The sequence below is a fragment of the Diaphorina citri genome, unplaced genomic scaffold (genome assembly GCF_000475195.1).
Source record: "Diaphorina citri unplaced genomic scaffold, Diaci psyllid genome assembly version 1.1 scaffold772, whole genome shotgun sequence".
Taxonomy (NCBI): domain Eukaryota; kingdom Metazoa; phylum Arthropoda; class Insecta; order Hemiptera; family Psyllidae; genus Diaphorina; species Diaphorina citri.
The window spans coordinates 55,087-72,500 of NW_007378205.1; the positions used below are offsets into that span (position 1 = coordinate 55,087).

The 17,414-nt window shown below is 35.3% G+C and overlaps 2 protein-coding genes across 5 annotated transcripts in view; both read right to left on the minus strand.

The window, feature by feature from the left end:
• Window positions 1–7,866, minus strand: part of LOC103511933 (trehalase) — a 32,072-nt gene extending 24,206 nt beyond the window's left edge. For 2 of the 4 annotated variants that reach the window (XM_008476684.3, XM_008476679.3), the window contains exons 1-2: window positions 7,306–7,866; window positions 6,417–6,609 (exon numbers count right to left, since the gene is read on the minus strand). In XM_008476684.3, the coding sequence (XP_008474906.1) occupies window positions 6,417–6,517 (101 nt within the window). In that variant the 5' untranslated portion in view covers window positions 6,518–6,609; window positions 7,306–7,866. The remainder of the gene's footprint in view (window positions 1–6,416; window positions 6,610–7,305) is intronic. The other 2 variants (XM_008476685.2, XM_008476682.2) reach the window with 1 other exon arrangement.
• A 5,326-nt stretch (window positions 7,867–13,192) lies between these two features.
• LOC103511942 overlaps window positions 13,193–17,414 on the minus strand; it is a 5,004-nt gene continuing 782 nt past the window's right edge. The window contains exons 2-4 of the mRNA XM_026825559.1: window positions 14,877–15,130; window positions 14,197–14,344; window positions 13,193–13,303 (exon numbers count right to left, since the gene is read on the minus strand). Of these exons, the coding sequence (XP_026681360.1) occupies window positions 13,193–13,303; window positions 14,197–14,344; window positions 14,877–15,130 (513 nt within the window). The remainder of the gene's footprint in view (window positions 13,304–14,196; window positions 14,345–14,876; window positions 15,131–17,414) is intronic.

Below are 17,414 nucleotides of genomic sequence, written 5' to 3' on the forward strand. Positions count from 1 at the left end.
ACTAATCCTCGCTCAATTCCAATCACACTCGCGATGTTGTCATGTTCTGAGACTACGGAGTATGAACAGTGAGCAGTTTGTATTCCGTGCTCTGTACTCCTGCTCCTGCTGCTGCATTCATTGAGTAGTACACAAGCAGCCTTGTAGCTTGATTGGTAGTAGGAGTCGTGAGTTGTACTCATCCAATACTTCGCGTTTTCTAATGCCAGTAGCCAGTATATCACAATAAAGAAAAGGTGACAGGCTGGCTGACTTGGACAATTGAACTTAGTGGTCATTTATACTGGAACCACTTGAGTGGGGTCAACTGTGAACTATGAGTTCCGCTAACAATAAGATTTGAATCAGGAAAAACTTCCTTCATGTCTTATCTTTGAGCGATCACTTTTTCATACTCGTATAACCCTGCTTTTCCAGAATAATGAATACAAATGTTCCCTCTCTTCCCTCCACTCATTGTTTTTAATCTGGTCCACCCAATGGTTTCTTCGTTGATCTTTGTAATCGCTTTCTTGTAAGGTAGCAAAGTAAGTTAACTTTTCTTCTTTGTAGCATCCATTTGATCTTTAACATTCACCTGAGATAAACCACATTGTTAGAAGTGGTTGAATTCTACTGTACAATGAAGATAACTCCCTGACTTCCTCTTTGTGGACGATTTAGAAGGAAAAACTTCAAACTAGAAATGTTGAAAAGGAGTTTTTTGCAATGTCGAAAAATCTGAACAAAAGAAATCGACCAGAGTCTGTACTTGCATGCCATGTCTTTTTTACTAACGAAATAATCGGTGTACCTACAATTGGCTCTCAGACGTTGCCTTAGTTACAGTACTTAACTGCACCTCAATCTGCCGTGATATGTGGACGATTTAGAAGGAAAAACTTCAAACTTAAAATGTTGAAAAGGAGTTTTTTGCAATGTCGAAAAATCTGAACAAAAGAAATCGACCAGAGTCTGTACTTGCATGCCATGTCTTTTTTTTCCATTCATGTAATCATGTACGGGGCGTCACTTCGAAAACATGACGTTCGCGCGCCTCCCAGCACGCTCGATACATTTCCTATCATTACTGCTTTTGTTAATTTACGTTAATTTTCGTTTCAAGTACTATTTAGACACGTTTTTTTACGGATTGAATACAAAACTAATTTGGAGTTGCAGCTTAATTATACAACAAAGTTGAACGGATGCGTATGAAACACGTCTAGACTTTGCAAAATATTTTGCTAGACAATATCACACTAATCTATCTGAATAGTGTGCTGATTACTTCAGGGTTGAAACCTTTCAACGTTCATTAAGAATTCATAATAACTTTTCTTCTTTGTAGCATCCATCTGATCTTTAACATTCACCTGAGATAAACCACATTGTTAGAAGTGGTTGAATTCTACTGTACAATGAAGATAACTCCCTGACTTCCTCTGCTGATTGCTGAACAAGTTTATCTCTTGCTGATTATGTCCACGTGATTTGAACAAAATGAAACACTTAGAGCGTGACAATTTGTTACTGACCCAACTCTTTGTGAGACACTCCGAAGAGCAATCAAACCTTTATGCGCACTTTTACTGCAAAAGAACTTTGGACTATAATCTGCACACAGTTTGTTCACAAATAACGGGAGATTGTGGTCATTTATCACTATATTGCCTACGTACCAAAGTGACCATTTAATTGCATATCAAAGGTTTTCTCCTAAAAATAAATAAACAGCATAATTATTCTGGACTTTTTAACCTTATACCTACGTAATCACCCTGACGTTTGTATAAAAGTTCACTTTACCAGAACATTCTGCCTTGATATTTTTTTCTCTAACTGATAATTTGTCAAGTTGATAGAAAAGTCAAAAAGAAAGCTAGAGATAAAACCACCAGGGCCTTGTAAAATCGGGGATCGATGTCATTGCAATTTAGTTAAATTTGTATTGAATAGGAATAGAAACTGAGATAGTAGTTTGAACGTGCAATCAGTGTCTGATTACTAGCACAATGCTGAATATTTGTTACCTACAAAAATTACTTTGACTATCAACTTTTTCTGTAATCGCAAACCGCAAGAATAAACAATTTGAAATCTCTCTGTAATCCCAAGGTGTACAGGGTGTACATAGTGTAAATCAAGTACCTACCATACCACCCTGTATATATTGTTACGTGTTCAAGTAAAAGACCTTTGGTTTCATTCTGTACTGTCGATGTTAAAGTACTTTGTAATCCTATCTGATCAGTATCTTGTCACCCGTATGGAAATACAAACATCTGTCCCAACACAAACCAAACTTCCAAAGACTGTCAACGCTTAAGACAAGAGACAACTCATAGCAACCAACCAAGACATAGATACGAATAGAGAACTGTAGAACATAAAACCATAAGAAAATAAATTTCAACGTTTGTAGCTCAACAGCGAATTTTATTACAATATTGCAAATTGATGTAGAATCTAGTCTAGTGGTTTGGGGTGCGGCTTCCTTGTAAGAACACGTATGTACAAGTACAAGTATGTAACAGATTGGAACCGGCAATATTGAAACTTACATAGTCTAGTATGGTTAGCTTGTTTGAGTATATTCAGGCAATTGTCAAATAGGTTTCCATTTTTAAGCAATCACTTGAACAACGGTACTTCGTACGTCTGTTCTTAGTACGCAAGACCTGTTCATACTAATGGACATTTTCTAGGAAATTTAACAAATGATGAATGAGTAGGAGGATAATTTCTATGTTACCTAATCCCTAACCAATTAGAAATTGCATACAGAGTATACCTAGCTATCATGATTGATGATAATTCAAGGAGGAGATGGAAATGAGGAGAGAAGTGTGAAGATGGAATCTATTTAATTTTTAATATTGTTTATCCTATGCTTCAGAAGCTTTAGTTGTAATTCTGTTTATGTTGGTGACCATGGCCGGGAAATGGAAAGTAAAAATACTCGGACTTTAAAGAATGAAAATAAATGAGATAACGAACCAACTTAGTCTGAGGAATCAAGGAAAATAACTAAAATTGGCATGTGAAAAAAGAGCGCTGTTATTTCACGTCATTTGAATGTCCACAAGAATATTAACCCAGAATGACATCTCACAGTACAGTAGAGATCAAAGTTTGATTTCAGGGTGAAAATTTTGGCACTGTATAGAAAATAAATAAAGAAAATAACAAAGTTCTGCGACTAAAATAGAAATTTGCAAAATGGTCAACTAGCTTCTTGCTCGTGTGTATTTTCGACGAAACCAAAGTGACAGCTTATTTACATGGCTGAGATGTCAAAACAAGCTAATGCATTTGTTATTGTTTACTCCGATCTTTATTAACGGGAGACAAAAAAATAGAAATTTGCAAAATGGTCAACTAGCTTCTTGCTCGTGTGTATTTTCGACGAAACCGAAGTGACAGCTTATTTACATGGCTGAGATGTCAAAACAAGCTAATGCATTTGTTATTGTTTACTCCGATCTTTATTAACGGGAGACAATAACAAAAATCTCGTATGTACTTGTTAAGTTCAATACCAAATCTGGAGTCTTGAACTAAAATCAATTCTGTTTATGCCATTCATTAATTGAAATTCATTCATTCCTAAACATGATGTTTTGCAGACGGTAGAACATTTCGAACAAAAACAAGAAAACATTTGTGTCAAGATTTCGTCTATATTCTATGTTTCTGTGAAGCTGTTTATGCCATTCATTAATTGAAATTCATTCATTCCTAAAAATGATGTTTTGCAGACGGTAGAACATTTCGAACAAAAACAAGAAAACATTTGTGTCAAGATTTCGTCTATATTCTATGTTTCTGTGAATGACGTTTTTTGTTTCATTGGCGGACATAAAATTTGGCACTAATTTAGTATTCTTCATCTTATTTATTTTTTCTTTCAAAACAAGGACAATTTTTGACTTATTTGCTGTATTTTCAAAGCTCGTTTCGAATTTCAAAACCACCTCCAAATTTGATCATGATGATTTCAGTTTAAGAATATTTACTTCTAGCTAGGAGATAAGAAATGAAATTTTCAAGATGAACTTGGCTATTTTAATTGGAAAATACCAAGAATTTAATGAGTGGAAAAAAGAATATAATATATTAATATCAGTAATCACCGGGAACTTTAAAACCAAGGAAAATGAATGAAAAATGTAGCATAATTTTGATTAGAAAGAAAAAACGAGATATGCACTATGCAGGTACCAAAGTTTCCTACTTTCCTTATCAGAATAAAAAAAAAGACAGATAATATAATGTGTTGATGTGGGCACAACACTATTGGCCCCTGCCCTAAGATAACCTCTCAATCCTAATTAGACGGAAATATAAATAAATAATCTCATGTTTGGATTTTTGAAAGTTCGAGATTATCGAATAGGTATTGACCCAGAGAGAAGAGAGCTCAATTAAGATTACTAGGGGATTTCAAAACAGCTTATCCAAAGCGATGCAATACCTTCAAATTTAAATCGTTGGGTATTTTTCAAACAATTTTAAAGTGGTTGTATGAAATGAAGCCTATGGATAGATGGGCTTTATAATCTGAAACCATGTGGTTTAAACAGAAACAACAGTATAAGTTCCTCTTGTAATATTTTACAAGGACTCTCATCAGGTCAAACTTTCGAGCCAACTTCCAGCAAGCGATAAAAACGGACTTTTCCTTCTGAGGTACCCTGTCAATTATAATTATCAAACTAATGAAAATGCCCTTTAATACTGTCAGTCTGTCACTAGCTGGCTGGCTCCCATCAATATGCAATATGAAATGTTCAGGCAAACCAGTTTATAATCAGTTTTACAATCGAAACATTGGTATGACAGCGGTTGTATTTCTAAGGAGACAGTTCTATTGGACTTGCTGGTGGTTTTTAAAAGAAATTCAAGGTTCTTAGATGCAGATGTGGTCAGGCTATTATGTTAGGCAGGAGAAGTCCACTGCCCACTGTTTGGTGAGACTTTACAGGATGTCAAAAAGGAGAAATAATTTAGATCATAAAAACCGGTTTTCCAAGTGATGGGTTGAAACTTTATGTAATAAAAAACATATAGGTACTATAAGAAAAAAGAAATAAGTTCATGAGTCGTCTTATATCTGAACCAAACTTGAAAATGGAAATATTTCTAAACTACCAGGACCTTTATGTTGAGCCAATTCTGTTTTCTCATCTAACCAAGCTACCAAGACGGTTCAAGACCAGATTAGTTTACAAACTGCATTACTGCTACCTGAGTCCAGAATACAAACAACTCCCTCAATGCACACCTGTTGGAACTTAACTTGCAGTTAGCCTTTCACTTACTGGCAATTCACTATCAAGGTCAAGGAATCGTAAAAACAGAGCACAAGCGATTTTTTTTTATTTGGTTAATCTCAATTTCAAAAGTTCTTGGTAAAATTTCGCAACCTGAACAGTATAGAGTACCTACATAAAGCCATGTAAACATTTACATTACATAAGTCAAAAACAGTGCATTACCTATTTATTAATTTAGTAGTTTAACATAATAATAAAATTGTAAACGAAAGACGCATGTTCGAATAAATCAACCGTGAAATGTCGTCACAAATTAGTTAGGCTCATAATTATGAAAACACCAATAAGATCAAATTTTGCAGTCATATTTCGAATGCAAATATTTCAGCGAATTCTGGTATTTTTGTTTTGATCCGTACCTAATTTCTAAGTCCAATATACCTACTTAGCAATATCTAATATTCTCTCCAACTAGGTATTGACCCCGCAGTTGTCAGTCGTTCTGCAAAGCCAAAGTTCGAGGTTCGACACCAGACAAGGTCATAAAAATTGCGTGTTACTCTTTTACGTGATCCTGGGTCATTTGATCTTGATTTTTAAGTACCTACCAACCATGGTAATGGGGTTGTAATTTGCACACGGATAATCTTCATGTAAAGATCCAAGAACTACAAGATAATGATAGACCATTCATCACTTTCTGAACATCAACCATTTATATTTGGGTACATTGAAAAAGCGATTTTTTTTTTATTTGGTTAATCTCAATTTCAAAAGTTCTTGGTAAAGTTTCGCAACCTGAACAGTATAGAGTACCTACATAAGGCCATGTAAACATTTACATTACATAAGTCAAAAACAGTGCATTACCTATTTATTAATTTAGTAGTTTAACATAATAATAAAATTGTAAAACTTTAAAGTGAATATTATGAGACAATGTTCTATTGTCTTCTAAGATACAAAAGTTTCTAGTCAATCTATTAAAAAGTTACAAGATTATATCTCCTACACACTAACAAATAGAGAGAAATAGAGATTTCAAGTTCAATCTTTTCAAAAGTGGCTAAAAAGTAACAAGATCTCCTACACACTAACAAATAATAGAGAAATAGAGATTTCAAGACCAGGTAAAAGCGAATCATGCTGAATACTTACTTATCACAGGGAGGCGGAAGTTTTTCTGTGTGTTCTGACGCGGAAGAGCAAAGAGCATTTGTCACTAAAAAGGCGAGGATGATTGTGATGTTCCGAAACATTGTACCCGCAATTTTTCGGAGCACACACTTCAGGGGGAGCGGGTAGTTTTTGTTTACACTAGCCAACCAACCAAATGAACTTTCTCATGTTCCTGAGGGCACACAAAAGAAAGACGGAAAAATTAATTTCAAAATTCGTAAAAACAAAGTAAAAGTGAAAGTAAAAAAAAAAAAAAAATAGTTTTCAAGATAATTTCAGTCAATAAAAGATACATCTTGAGAGAGCCTTGGCAAAACTTAGATCGGTGCAAGAGATAAAGTGCAAATCCTTGTAAAATGTAACAGTAGAATACATTTCATTTTAAATTTATCTTTCATAATATTAATTTAGCTTTCTTTAGCGAATGGACTAAATTTTTATTTTCTAGAAGCAGAAAAAAACACCCACTAGGTTTTGAAAATATTCTTCGTGAAAGACTAAAAATCGTAGGATGGTATACATTATTTTAACAAACAAAACAACCCAATGTCCAGCAAAGTTCCTTTACCTCTGTTTATTTGATTAATTTGCCGATTTATTAAGACAGTGGACGTGATTAAATTAATTAATTTCAGTGAATGGATATTTATTCATCCAGTTCCATGAAAAGAAAATGGACCAAGACGGATGACGGAATATTAATCAATCATTATGTTCCATTGAATCGTGATTGAAAAATATCTGCCAAGTATGTTGTAAATTCAAAATAAAATATTTTGAATGTCATTTCCGAAATTTGCGAGTTCAGAAAAAAAAAAATGGATTTAATATTTCATAGGAAAAAAAAGCATTATTTATAAAAACTCACTTGTAGTAACCCAATCCAAGTTGCTATGGGATTTTTGGTACGAGAATTGATATTGCAGAAAATGAGTTTCCTGAAGTTGATTTTTCAATCAAATCCCAAAATCGGATACCAATGAATAAGTTCACGAACTAGATAGTTCGTGGATGTGTATATTTTCCGTAGAAGGAATAAAATTGAACACCGGCGGTTTTGAAAAATTCGAGGCCTAAATGTTCTTAGACTTTGACAATGTTGACTTGGTTTTTGAACAAAGTCCTATTATATGCAAGGGATGATGTTTCCGGGATGCTTCTGTTGTCGAAGAATAGTGTTCAGAGGAGAACACACGGTAAAAACTAAACATCCGGATATAATTCGGTAAGTCTAAGTGGCACAATTTTTTGACACCGCTTATTCGGCACCAAAAGTGTCACTTTTTTAATCACGGTACTTGACGAAAATAACGCAAAAAATTAGCGCGAACGACGTGTAGCCTTGAGCACGTTGTTTGGACTGAGAAGTAAGTGTTAGTAGGCGAACCACTGGTTTGGTCTGACCGTTTCACTTGAACTAACGAGAACAACTATTCCCGACTCCTCGTGTCCCAGGTTAACATGACGTAACACGGCATAATTGTTCCAAGTCTTGAGACGTCACAATGCGAAGGAGTAGGCAAATTCAATTTCTATTCATTGGAATGATGATTAATTTCGCTAATTGTTTGGAGCTCGTGGTGTCCCCGGGAGTCGGGAGTTCAAGTGGTCAAGAGTGAAGAGTGAACTATTAGAACGACATTTGTTAGGACGATAGACACGATTCACGAGCTTAACATTGGACCTACACAATACTGAGTGCAGTGTGTAAAACCCACTGTACCTAACTAACTCGCTATCTAGCTATTGGTGACCATGGCCGGGAAATGGAAAGTAAAAATACTCGGACTTTAAAGAATGAAAATAAATGAGATAACGAACCAACTTAGTCTGAGGAATCAAGGAAAATAACTAAAATTGGCATGTGAAAAAAGAGCGCTGTTATTTCACGTCATTTGAATGTCCACAAGAATATTAACCCAGAATGACATCTCACAGTACAGTAGAGATCAAAGTTTGATTTCAGGGTGAAAATTTTGGCACTGTATAGAAAATAAATAAAGAAAATAACAAAGTTCTGCGACAAAAATAGAAATTTGCAAAATGGTCAACTAGCTTCTTGCTCGTGTGTATTTTCGACGAAACCGAAGTGACAGCTTATTTACATGGCTGAGATGTCAAAACAAGCTAATGCATTTGTTATTGTTTACTCCGATCTTTATTAACGGGAGACAATAACAAAAATCTCGTATGTACTTGTTAAGTTCAATACCAAATCTGGAGTCTTGAACTAAAATCAATTGTGAAGATAACAGAAAGAACAAAACAATTAAAATACAAACATGATTACACAATTCAAACAACAAACCCAGCATTTCCTCCAAATTCTATCTGTAGCTCTTCCTCCGACGGAGACTCAACCCAGGGTCTGTGGATTGTGCGACTAGTACCAGAAAAAACAGAAAGAACAAAACAATTAAAATACAAACATGATTACACAATTCAAACAATAAACCCAGCATTTCCTCCAAATTCTATCTGTAGCTCTTCCTCCGACGGAGACTCAACCCAGGGTCTGTGGATTGTGCGACTAGTACCAATTACCACCTCGGTCACAGCCTTGAGTTTTGACAATTTTGTTTCAAGAGTAGAGGAGTGTTATAATGAGCCCGAGTGTCAACTCTTCAGTGTTCAGTGACTGTGTTGCAAGTGTTCCAGAATTTTTTAGGATCTTCATATTCTCCATATTTTTGTTGTTAGGTATAGGTACTATCATTAGATATTTAAAATAAAAACAAGATTAATATTAATCTTTTCCATATGAAACAAACAAAATGGGATCCATAACATGAAAAGAAATCCAGTACTACAGACAGATCTTTGCCCGATAGCTAGAAGAGCAACTTAATTTTCCAATATAACTTTCCATTTTTCTCTTTTTTCTTTCTTTTCAATTCCCTAATTTTCTTATCTTAATTGAGCTTTTATCCGTGTGGTTAGAATTCTATTCAGATTTGAACGTCAGCTGGAAAGTTCTAGCTAGACTTAGACCTCTACTAGTCCGGCTTCCAGTTGATTCGGTATGACGTTACTACAAAAATATGAACACACCGAAGATACCCCACACACGTATGACAAATGAGAATTTATTTTCATCATATTTGTTATTTCAGCAGGAAATCCTATTTGCAAAAATATATAACTTTAGAATGAGAGCATAAACTACGTTGTGCTGCGACGAGCCAACAATATTCCTAGTTCCTCGCATGCAAACCTGGTAATACCCGTGGTATAGTGACTTCAAAGCCAACTGTTCAATAGAGTTTTGCCTGTTCGAGTCCCAACAGAGAGCTGCAATATTATTTCACTCCTTATTTATTTTCCTTTTTTATGTCATTTATTTGAAAATATGTACTCTTTTTTGGTTAAAACTTAATCTACGTATACAATAAGACAAGAAAGTAGAAAGGGCGAAATTATTGCCTAGGACAATATCTACCATTCAACGGAAACACGAGAACAACGAAAGACGACTAGTACCAATTACCACCTCGGTCACAGCCTTGAGTTTTGACAATTTTGTTTCAAGAGTAGAGGAGTGTTATAATGAGCCCGAGTGTCAACTCTTCAGTGTTCAGTGACTGTGTTGCAAGTGTTCCAGAATTTTTTAGGATCTTCATATTCTCCATATTTTTGTTGTTAGGTATAGGTACTATCATTAGATATTTAAAATAAAAACAAGATTAATATTAATCTTTTCCATATGAAACAAACAAAATGGGATCCATAACATGAAAAGAAATCCAGTACTACAGACAGATCTTTGCCCGATAGCTAGAAGAGCAACTTAATTTTCCAATATAACTTTCCATTTTTCTCTTTTTTCTTTCTTTTCAATTCCCTAATTTTCTTATCTTAATTGAGCTTTTATCCGTGTGGTTAGAATTCTATTCAGATTTGAACGTCAGCTGGAAAGTTCTAGCTAGACTTAGACCTCTACTAGTCCGGCTTCCAGTTGATTCGGTATGACGTTACTACAAAAATATGAACACACCGAAGATACCCCACACACGTATGACAAATGAGAATTTATTTTCATCATATTTGTTATTTCAGCAGGAAATCCTATTTGCAAAAATATATAACTTTAGAATGAGAGCATAAACTACGTTGTGCTGCGACGAGCCAACAATATTCCTAGTTCCTCGCATGCAAACCTGGTAATACCCGTGGTATAGTGACTTCAAAGCCAACTGTTCAATAGAGTTTTGCCTGTTCGAGTCCCAACAGAGAGCTGCAATATTATTTCACTCCTTATTTATTTTCCTTTTTTATGTCATTTATTTGAAAATATGTACTCTTTTTTGGTTAAAACTTAATCTACAATAAGACAAGAAAGTAGAAAGGGCGAAATTATTGCCTAGGACAATATCTACCATTCAACGGAAACACGAGAACAACGAAAGACGCATGTTCGAATAAATCAACCGTGAAATGTCGTCACAAATTAGTTAGGCTCATAATTATGAAAACACCAATAAGATCAAATTTTGCAGTCATATTTCGAATGCAAATATTTCAGCGAATTCTGGTATTTTTGTTTTGATCCGTACCTAATTTCTAAGTCCAATATACCTACTTAGCAATATCTAATATTCTCTCCAACTAGGTATTGACCCCGCAGTTGTCAGTCGTTCTGCAAAGCCAAAGTTCGAGGTTCGACACCAGACAAGGTCATAAAAATTGCGTGTTACTCTTTTACGTGATCCTGGGTCATTTGATCTTGATTTTTAAGTACCTACCAACCATGGTAATGGGGTTGTAATTTGCACACGGATAATCTTCATGTAAAGATCCAAGAACTACAAGATAATGATAGACCATTCATCACTTTCTGAACATCAACCATTTATATTTGGGTACATTGAATGAGTCATGGAAAATTTAAACACGAAATCGCGAAGGATGAGAATGGGAACAGGGCGTTTTAAATTTATTTTTATAAAAAAAACACGATGATTAAAAATAATAATTAAAATAAAATAAATAATAAGTACCAACGTTACTACCACCGAACCTTTCTTCTCTCTTTAGCATTGAAAATGGGCAAGTCTCTCAGACACCAGATATTTGCGTGTAGTGAAAGGTACTTAGGTACTTCTACGTCAGGAAATAGGTTGGTATTGTTAATAGCAATGTTTATAATGATGGGCTGATTTCAAAGCTATACATTAACGGTCATACTTTGACCTTGAAGACTGTTCCATGTTACATTTAACGTCTGATGTTACATTGATTGAATGAGTCATGGAAAATTTAAACACGAAATCGCGAAGGATGAGAATGGGAACAGGGCGTTTTAAATTTATTTTTATAAAAAAAACACGACGATTAAAAATAATAATTAAAATAAAATAAATAATAAGTACCAACGTTACTACCACCGAACCTTTCTCCTCTTTTTAGCATTGAAAATGGGCAAGTCTCTCAGACACTAGATATGTATATTTGCATGTAGTGAAAGGTACTTAGGTACTTCTACGTCAGGAAATAGGTTGGTATTGTTAATAGCAATTATAATGATGGGCTGATTTCAAAGCTATACATTAACGGTCATACTTTGACCTTGAAGACTGTTCCATGTTACATTTAACGTCTGATGGAGATTGCTATCCTCACTTAGATGCTACTAGAGCTTATACACAGTTTATAAGTTACGTAAACCACATTCGATGTGCTATTATGATAGATTAATCAGTAAAAAGAAATATAAATGGAAATATCTGAAGAACTTGAATAAGATGCAGCTGTTTTCTAGACATTTATGGGTAGTACAGTTTACAACTCTATAGGTACTTGGAAAACCAGATAAAAAAAAAAAAAAAAAAAAAAAAAAAAAACTTTTTCTCATCTCCACTATTATGATAGATTAATCAGTAAAAAGAAATATAAATGGAACTATCTGAAGAATTTGAATAAGATGCAGCTGTTTTCTAGACATTTATGGGTAGTACAGTTTACAACTCTATAGGTACTTGGAAAACCAGATGAACAAAAAAAAAACTCTTTCTCATCTCCAATTAATTATAACTGGTGGTTCAGTGAACTGTAGAACCTACTCAGAAAAAGCCCCCTACGGGCCCCTCCGAAGGCTCGAAAATTAAAAGGGGAAAATTTCCTTTATGTCTTGAACAATTGTGCCAAATTTCATCCAAATCGGACAAACTATTCGAGAGTTTAGTGTGCATCACAGCAGAACACCATTCCTATTGCAATCCTGCACTGCTTTGGGTGGCCTTTTCAATGTCAATCATTGTAGAGATCTCAAATACATCGTACCTATACGATTCAATTTATTATCTCACTACATAATGATCTCGGTAAAAACCAATATTTCAATATGCACAGCTTGCACTACTACCACCACAATACACGTGAGTCTTGCTTTCATGGGACTGTATTTGCTCTAGACTCGAGAGTAATGAAGTTTGAATAGGAAAATGTGCATAATGGGATTACCCATAAAGATATAAATAAATTAAATAGAAGTATAATGAATTGCTAGGTAATTAGATACCAATAGCTATAAATAAAAGTATAAAAGATGATGGAGGTAGAACGATCTCTTTTATATCCTTCGTACGTCGACAAAGTTTTTAAGTTTGAAAGTTGAACTTCTCTAGAATTAGTTTAGCCTTTCTTAAATTTACAGCCAAAGAAGGCGACTGTTCTTTCGTTTTTGGCACTCTAGCAGATAAGGTACTTTGAATTCAGCTTCAGTAAGTAAAACAAACAAGCTTTTACTCTAGATAAATTTAACCTACCATAATGATCTCGGTAAAAACCAATATTTCAATATGCACAGCTTGCACTACTACCACAATACACGTGAGTCTTGCTTTCATGGGACTGTACGAGTATTTGCTCTAGACTCGAGAGTAATGAAGTTTGAATAGGAAAAATGTGCATAATGGGATTACCCATAAAGATATAAATTTATAAATAAATTAAATAGAAGTATAATGAATTGCTAGGTAATTAGATACCAATAGCTCTAAATAAAAGTATAAAAGATGATGGAGGTAGAACGATCTCTTTTATATCCTTCGTACGTCGACAAAGTTTTTATGTTTGAAAATTGAACTTCTCTAGAATTAGTTTAGCCTTTCTTAAATTTACAGCCAAAGAAGGCGACTGTTCTTTTGTTTTTGGCACTCTAGCAGATAAGGTACTTTGAATTCAGCTTCAGTAAGTAAAACAAACAAGCTTTTACTCTAGATAAATTTAACCTATACCTATGTTAAGCTACGCCGAGGAAGGCCAATAAATGGATGGGTGACTTAAACATTATATTGGGAATAAAGAATTCCGTTGTTCCTCATTTTTTCTGCTCTATGACTTTGAAACATCACACAAGTAAGCGCAACTGATCTATTATACCTATATAAGTTAGTATACAATAAATATATAACCTCCCTAAGACTACAGAACCTTCCAGGAGGAAGCTGTGTCCATACATAGTCGACGCCGTCAATCGACGATTCGACGCGGTGAATCTATTTGTCGAGTCAGTGTGGACGGTTTCAGTCGATTTTGATCGATTGCCGTCGACCATGTGTGACACAGCTTTAGATTTTCAAGAAGTCAATTTGTTTAAGCTTGAACAAATGGTCTTCCTGACTCCATTTTTTTATGTCGATGAGGATAACCTCAGTCCCCAATGAAATCAATGCTTTAGGAAGACAGAATGGGAGAAAGCCAGCCGTTCCGAGAACACAACTGGGACTATTGATGAAGTTTCGGACGAAAATCAACTTACGTCTCCTTTGGCGGGTCTGTGACTTTCCACTTTCAACTCCTTGGTTATCATATCTTCCCTCAGGAGCACTTCCTTTTCTTCAGCGTGGTCCAGCTCAATATCCATCAGATCTCTTCTATTCTGTAGAAGTGTGTAGTCAATTTCAATGCTGAAATAAATGAGATTTTAGGATGCAACAGTTGTAACAGTAGTGCTATTGTATTAGGTATTGGGTAGGATGACCTAATGCCCGCCACTAACGCTCAGACCATCTGACAGACCTAGGTCTGTCTGAAAGTCTGACAGACCTAGGTCCGTCTGAAAGTCTGATAGACCTCGGTCTTGAGCTTTCTCCGCCACACACTTTAAGATGGTCTGAGAGTGACTGACGGGCATAATAGTCAATTTCTGGCAAGCGCTAACAATTAAATATGTAACACTTAAATGACTTTTTCTTCTAAGGTAATTAAGTTGTTTCTAAGATTTCCCAGCAGTTTTCAATAGTCTTTCCCACCATCGACAAAAAATTGTACTCGTTTTTCGATTGCAAATAGTTCTACGCACCTAAATGGGAAATATTGTGTCTCTTCTCGCCCATCTGATGAGAGGCATACTAGGACACAGACCACAGGAGTCTAATGTAGCAGTTGTTTCATTGCTACAAAATAAAAACGGCGGTGAACACACATTTTTTAACTTACTCAATGAATTCCCTGTTGAATTGAGCAGTAGCCTGAGGGTCACTATCCAGGGCAGATCTACTCGGTTGTGTATCAATCACATCCACCATGTCTAGATTTCCTCTGATCAGTCCAATGTTAATCTTGTTTGTTTTCACGGATAGTAGGAGGTCATGTCGGTTGGTTTTTACTTTGCCCAGTTTGACGTTTAGACTGGCGATCGCTTTGGTGTTTTCCGTGATGAGTTTTCGGACTTCGTCCAATGCTTTACGAGCCTGAAAGAAGAGATTCGTAGAAGCTTAACCCATCCTTTATCTCTGTTTGCCCCTACACCTAAGCCTCGGAGTGGGCTTTTTGTGTATGGAGTTGAGCTGAAATTTAGGGGTTGGAGTTGATTAGGTTTGAAAGACAGAACTGTAACAACATAGGTAGGTCCTTCTCTTTCCGGAGTTGAAGATAGAACAGGATGGAAGAAAACCAGCCGTTTCGAGAACTCTTATCTATTTAGGATAATAATAATAATAATAATAATAATAGTGCTTATTTATACTGCTCGCATAGGTCTGAAAAGTCCCTTTACTCCAGCAGTAGGCTACTACTATTATTGGCGGGAGCGTATGCCGTGACGTCAAACTTTACGATTTACCGGTATTTTTTAGATCGATTTATCTCGGTATCTAGAAGTCGTGGAAGAAAAAGAAAAATTCCGTAGGTCCTCATTTTTCCTGCTCTATGACTTGGAAAGATCACCCAAGTAAGCGCAACTGATTCATTCGAGTTTAGACAGAGTTTCAATGGTCAATTTTTAGAATCACGGGCTTTGAATTAGGTACTATCCAAAGAATGGTTGAAGTCAGCTTGGTCAGTTTGTATATAGGGTAGCTCGCTAGTTCGACTGACTGCCTTATAAGCGCTGGGTTAAGGGATCGATTCCCGGACGGGGCGAACTTTATCCCAAACAGATAAGGTTCTTAAGATTTCAATAAGACTCATTGTGAATCTTGAAAAAAAAAAAAACTTTAATATGCTCATTGTGACTCTTGAAATTTTTTTAATTTATGAGATAAATGGTACTGTGTACAAAATTTCAGCCGTCTAAATGCTGAAAGAACCACATGCATAATGTTTAGGCTCCGCCACTAGTAACACGCACTTTATGACAAACTAAGTAATAAGATAGCGAAAATGCACCCTACTGACAGTGACATTCAAGTAAATTGTGAAGTAAATTGTTATGTCATGTGGTAATATTTTACAACGCAAAGAACTTGAACTTTAAGATTTCTTCTTCTCCTTCTGCTTCTTTGTTCTTCCTCTTTTTCTTTATATCGTCCTTTTCTTTTACTTACAAATACCTGCCTATGTACCTGCGTATACGTGGGTCCCTGCCTAACTACCTAAAAATTTACATAGGTTTAACATTGACCTAAATTATTGTGGGTAACTAGACTAGGCAACTTGAGTAAAGAATTTCAATTCCCTGAAATGAACAAGCCCTGAACTTTTTTGTAATAAAATTAGTAGGTGAATGGTTTCCTAAAGTTCCCTCGAATTGATCCTTTTATTTTTATTTTATTTATTAAAAAAAAAAAGATGAGTGTCCCACCGCCGTTTTTATTTCGTAGCAATGGAACAACTACTACATTAGACGCATGTGGCCTGTGTCGTAGCATGCCCATCCCGTAGTATGTACCGGTATTTTTTAAATCGATTTATTTCGGTACCTGGAAGTCGTAGAAGAAAAAGAAAAATTCAGTGTTGGTCCTCATTTTTAGTCCGTCCTTCCTTTATTATTCCTCCTCTATGACTTTGAAACATCACCCAAGTAAGCGCAACTGATCTATTGTACAAATAAAAAGTTATCATTTTCAATATTCAATTCAATATTCTTCCCTTTTCTTCTCGTTTCCCTCCTTTTATTCCCGTTTCGTTTTCTTTCCTTACTCCTTTTTCTTAGTACCTATTCTTCTTTTTTCTGCTTCCTCCTCCTTTCTTTTTTGTCATTTCGTTTCCTTCCACTTCCTCCTAGCTTTTATCCTTCTTCTGTGAATACAGAGATAGGTAGATAGGTATACCTACCTACTTTTACTACCAATAAATACTAAAAAGTCCCTTTTAAAAAATCAATTACGCTAAAAGGTAGAGTAAATGCAAAAAGTAAAATTTTAAAAGGGAGGAAATTTTCAAACAGATAGAATGAATGTACATGAAAAGTTATATTATACCTTTTATGTAAGTACATAAAAATGTAGGAGCCTGCACCTAACCTAACTATCTACCTACCTAGATGTAAATGTTAGGTACCCAGTAGCTGTGTGTACCTGCCTATGTAGGTATAATACCAACTTGTAACTTTACTGTTCAATTAGTTAGGCATCATAAAAAGCGACGTAAAAGTAAACTTTTAAAGTGGCTAGGTATCTATAGACCTACCTATCTTCTACCTAATACCTAGGTAGGTATACTGTTACTATCCTACATTTTTACTTTCCTTATCCTATAGGAAGGAAAGTTAGTAATGTAATCGGGTCAAATTTTCGATGGTCAGTTTTTAGTGCA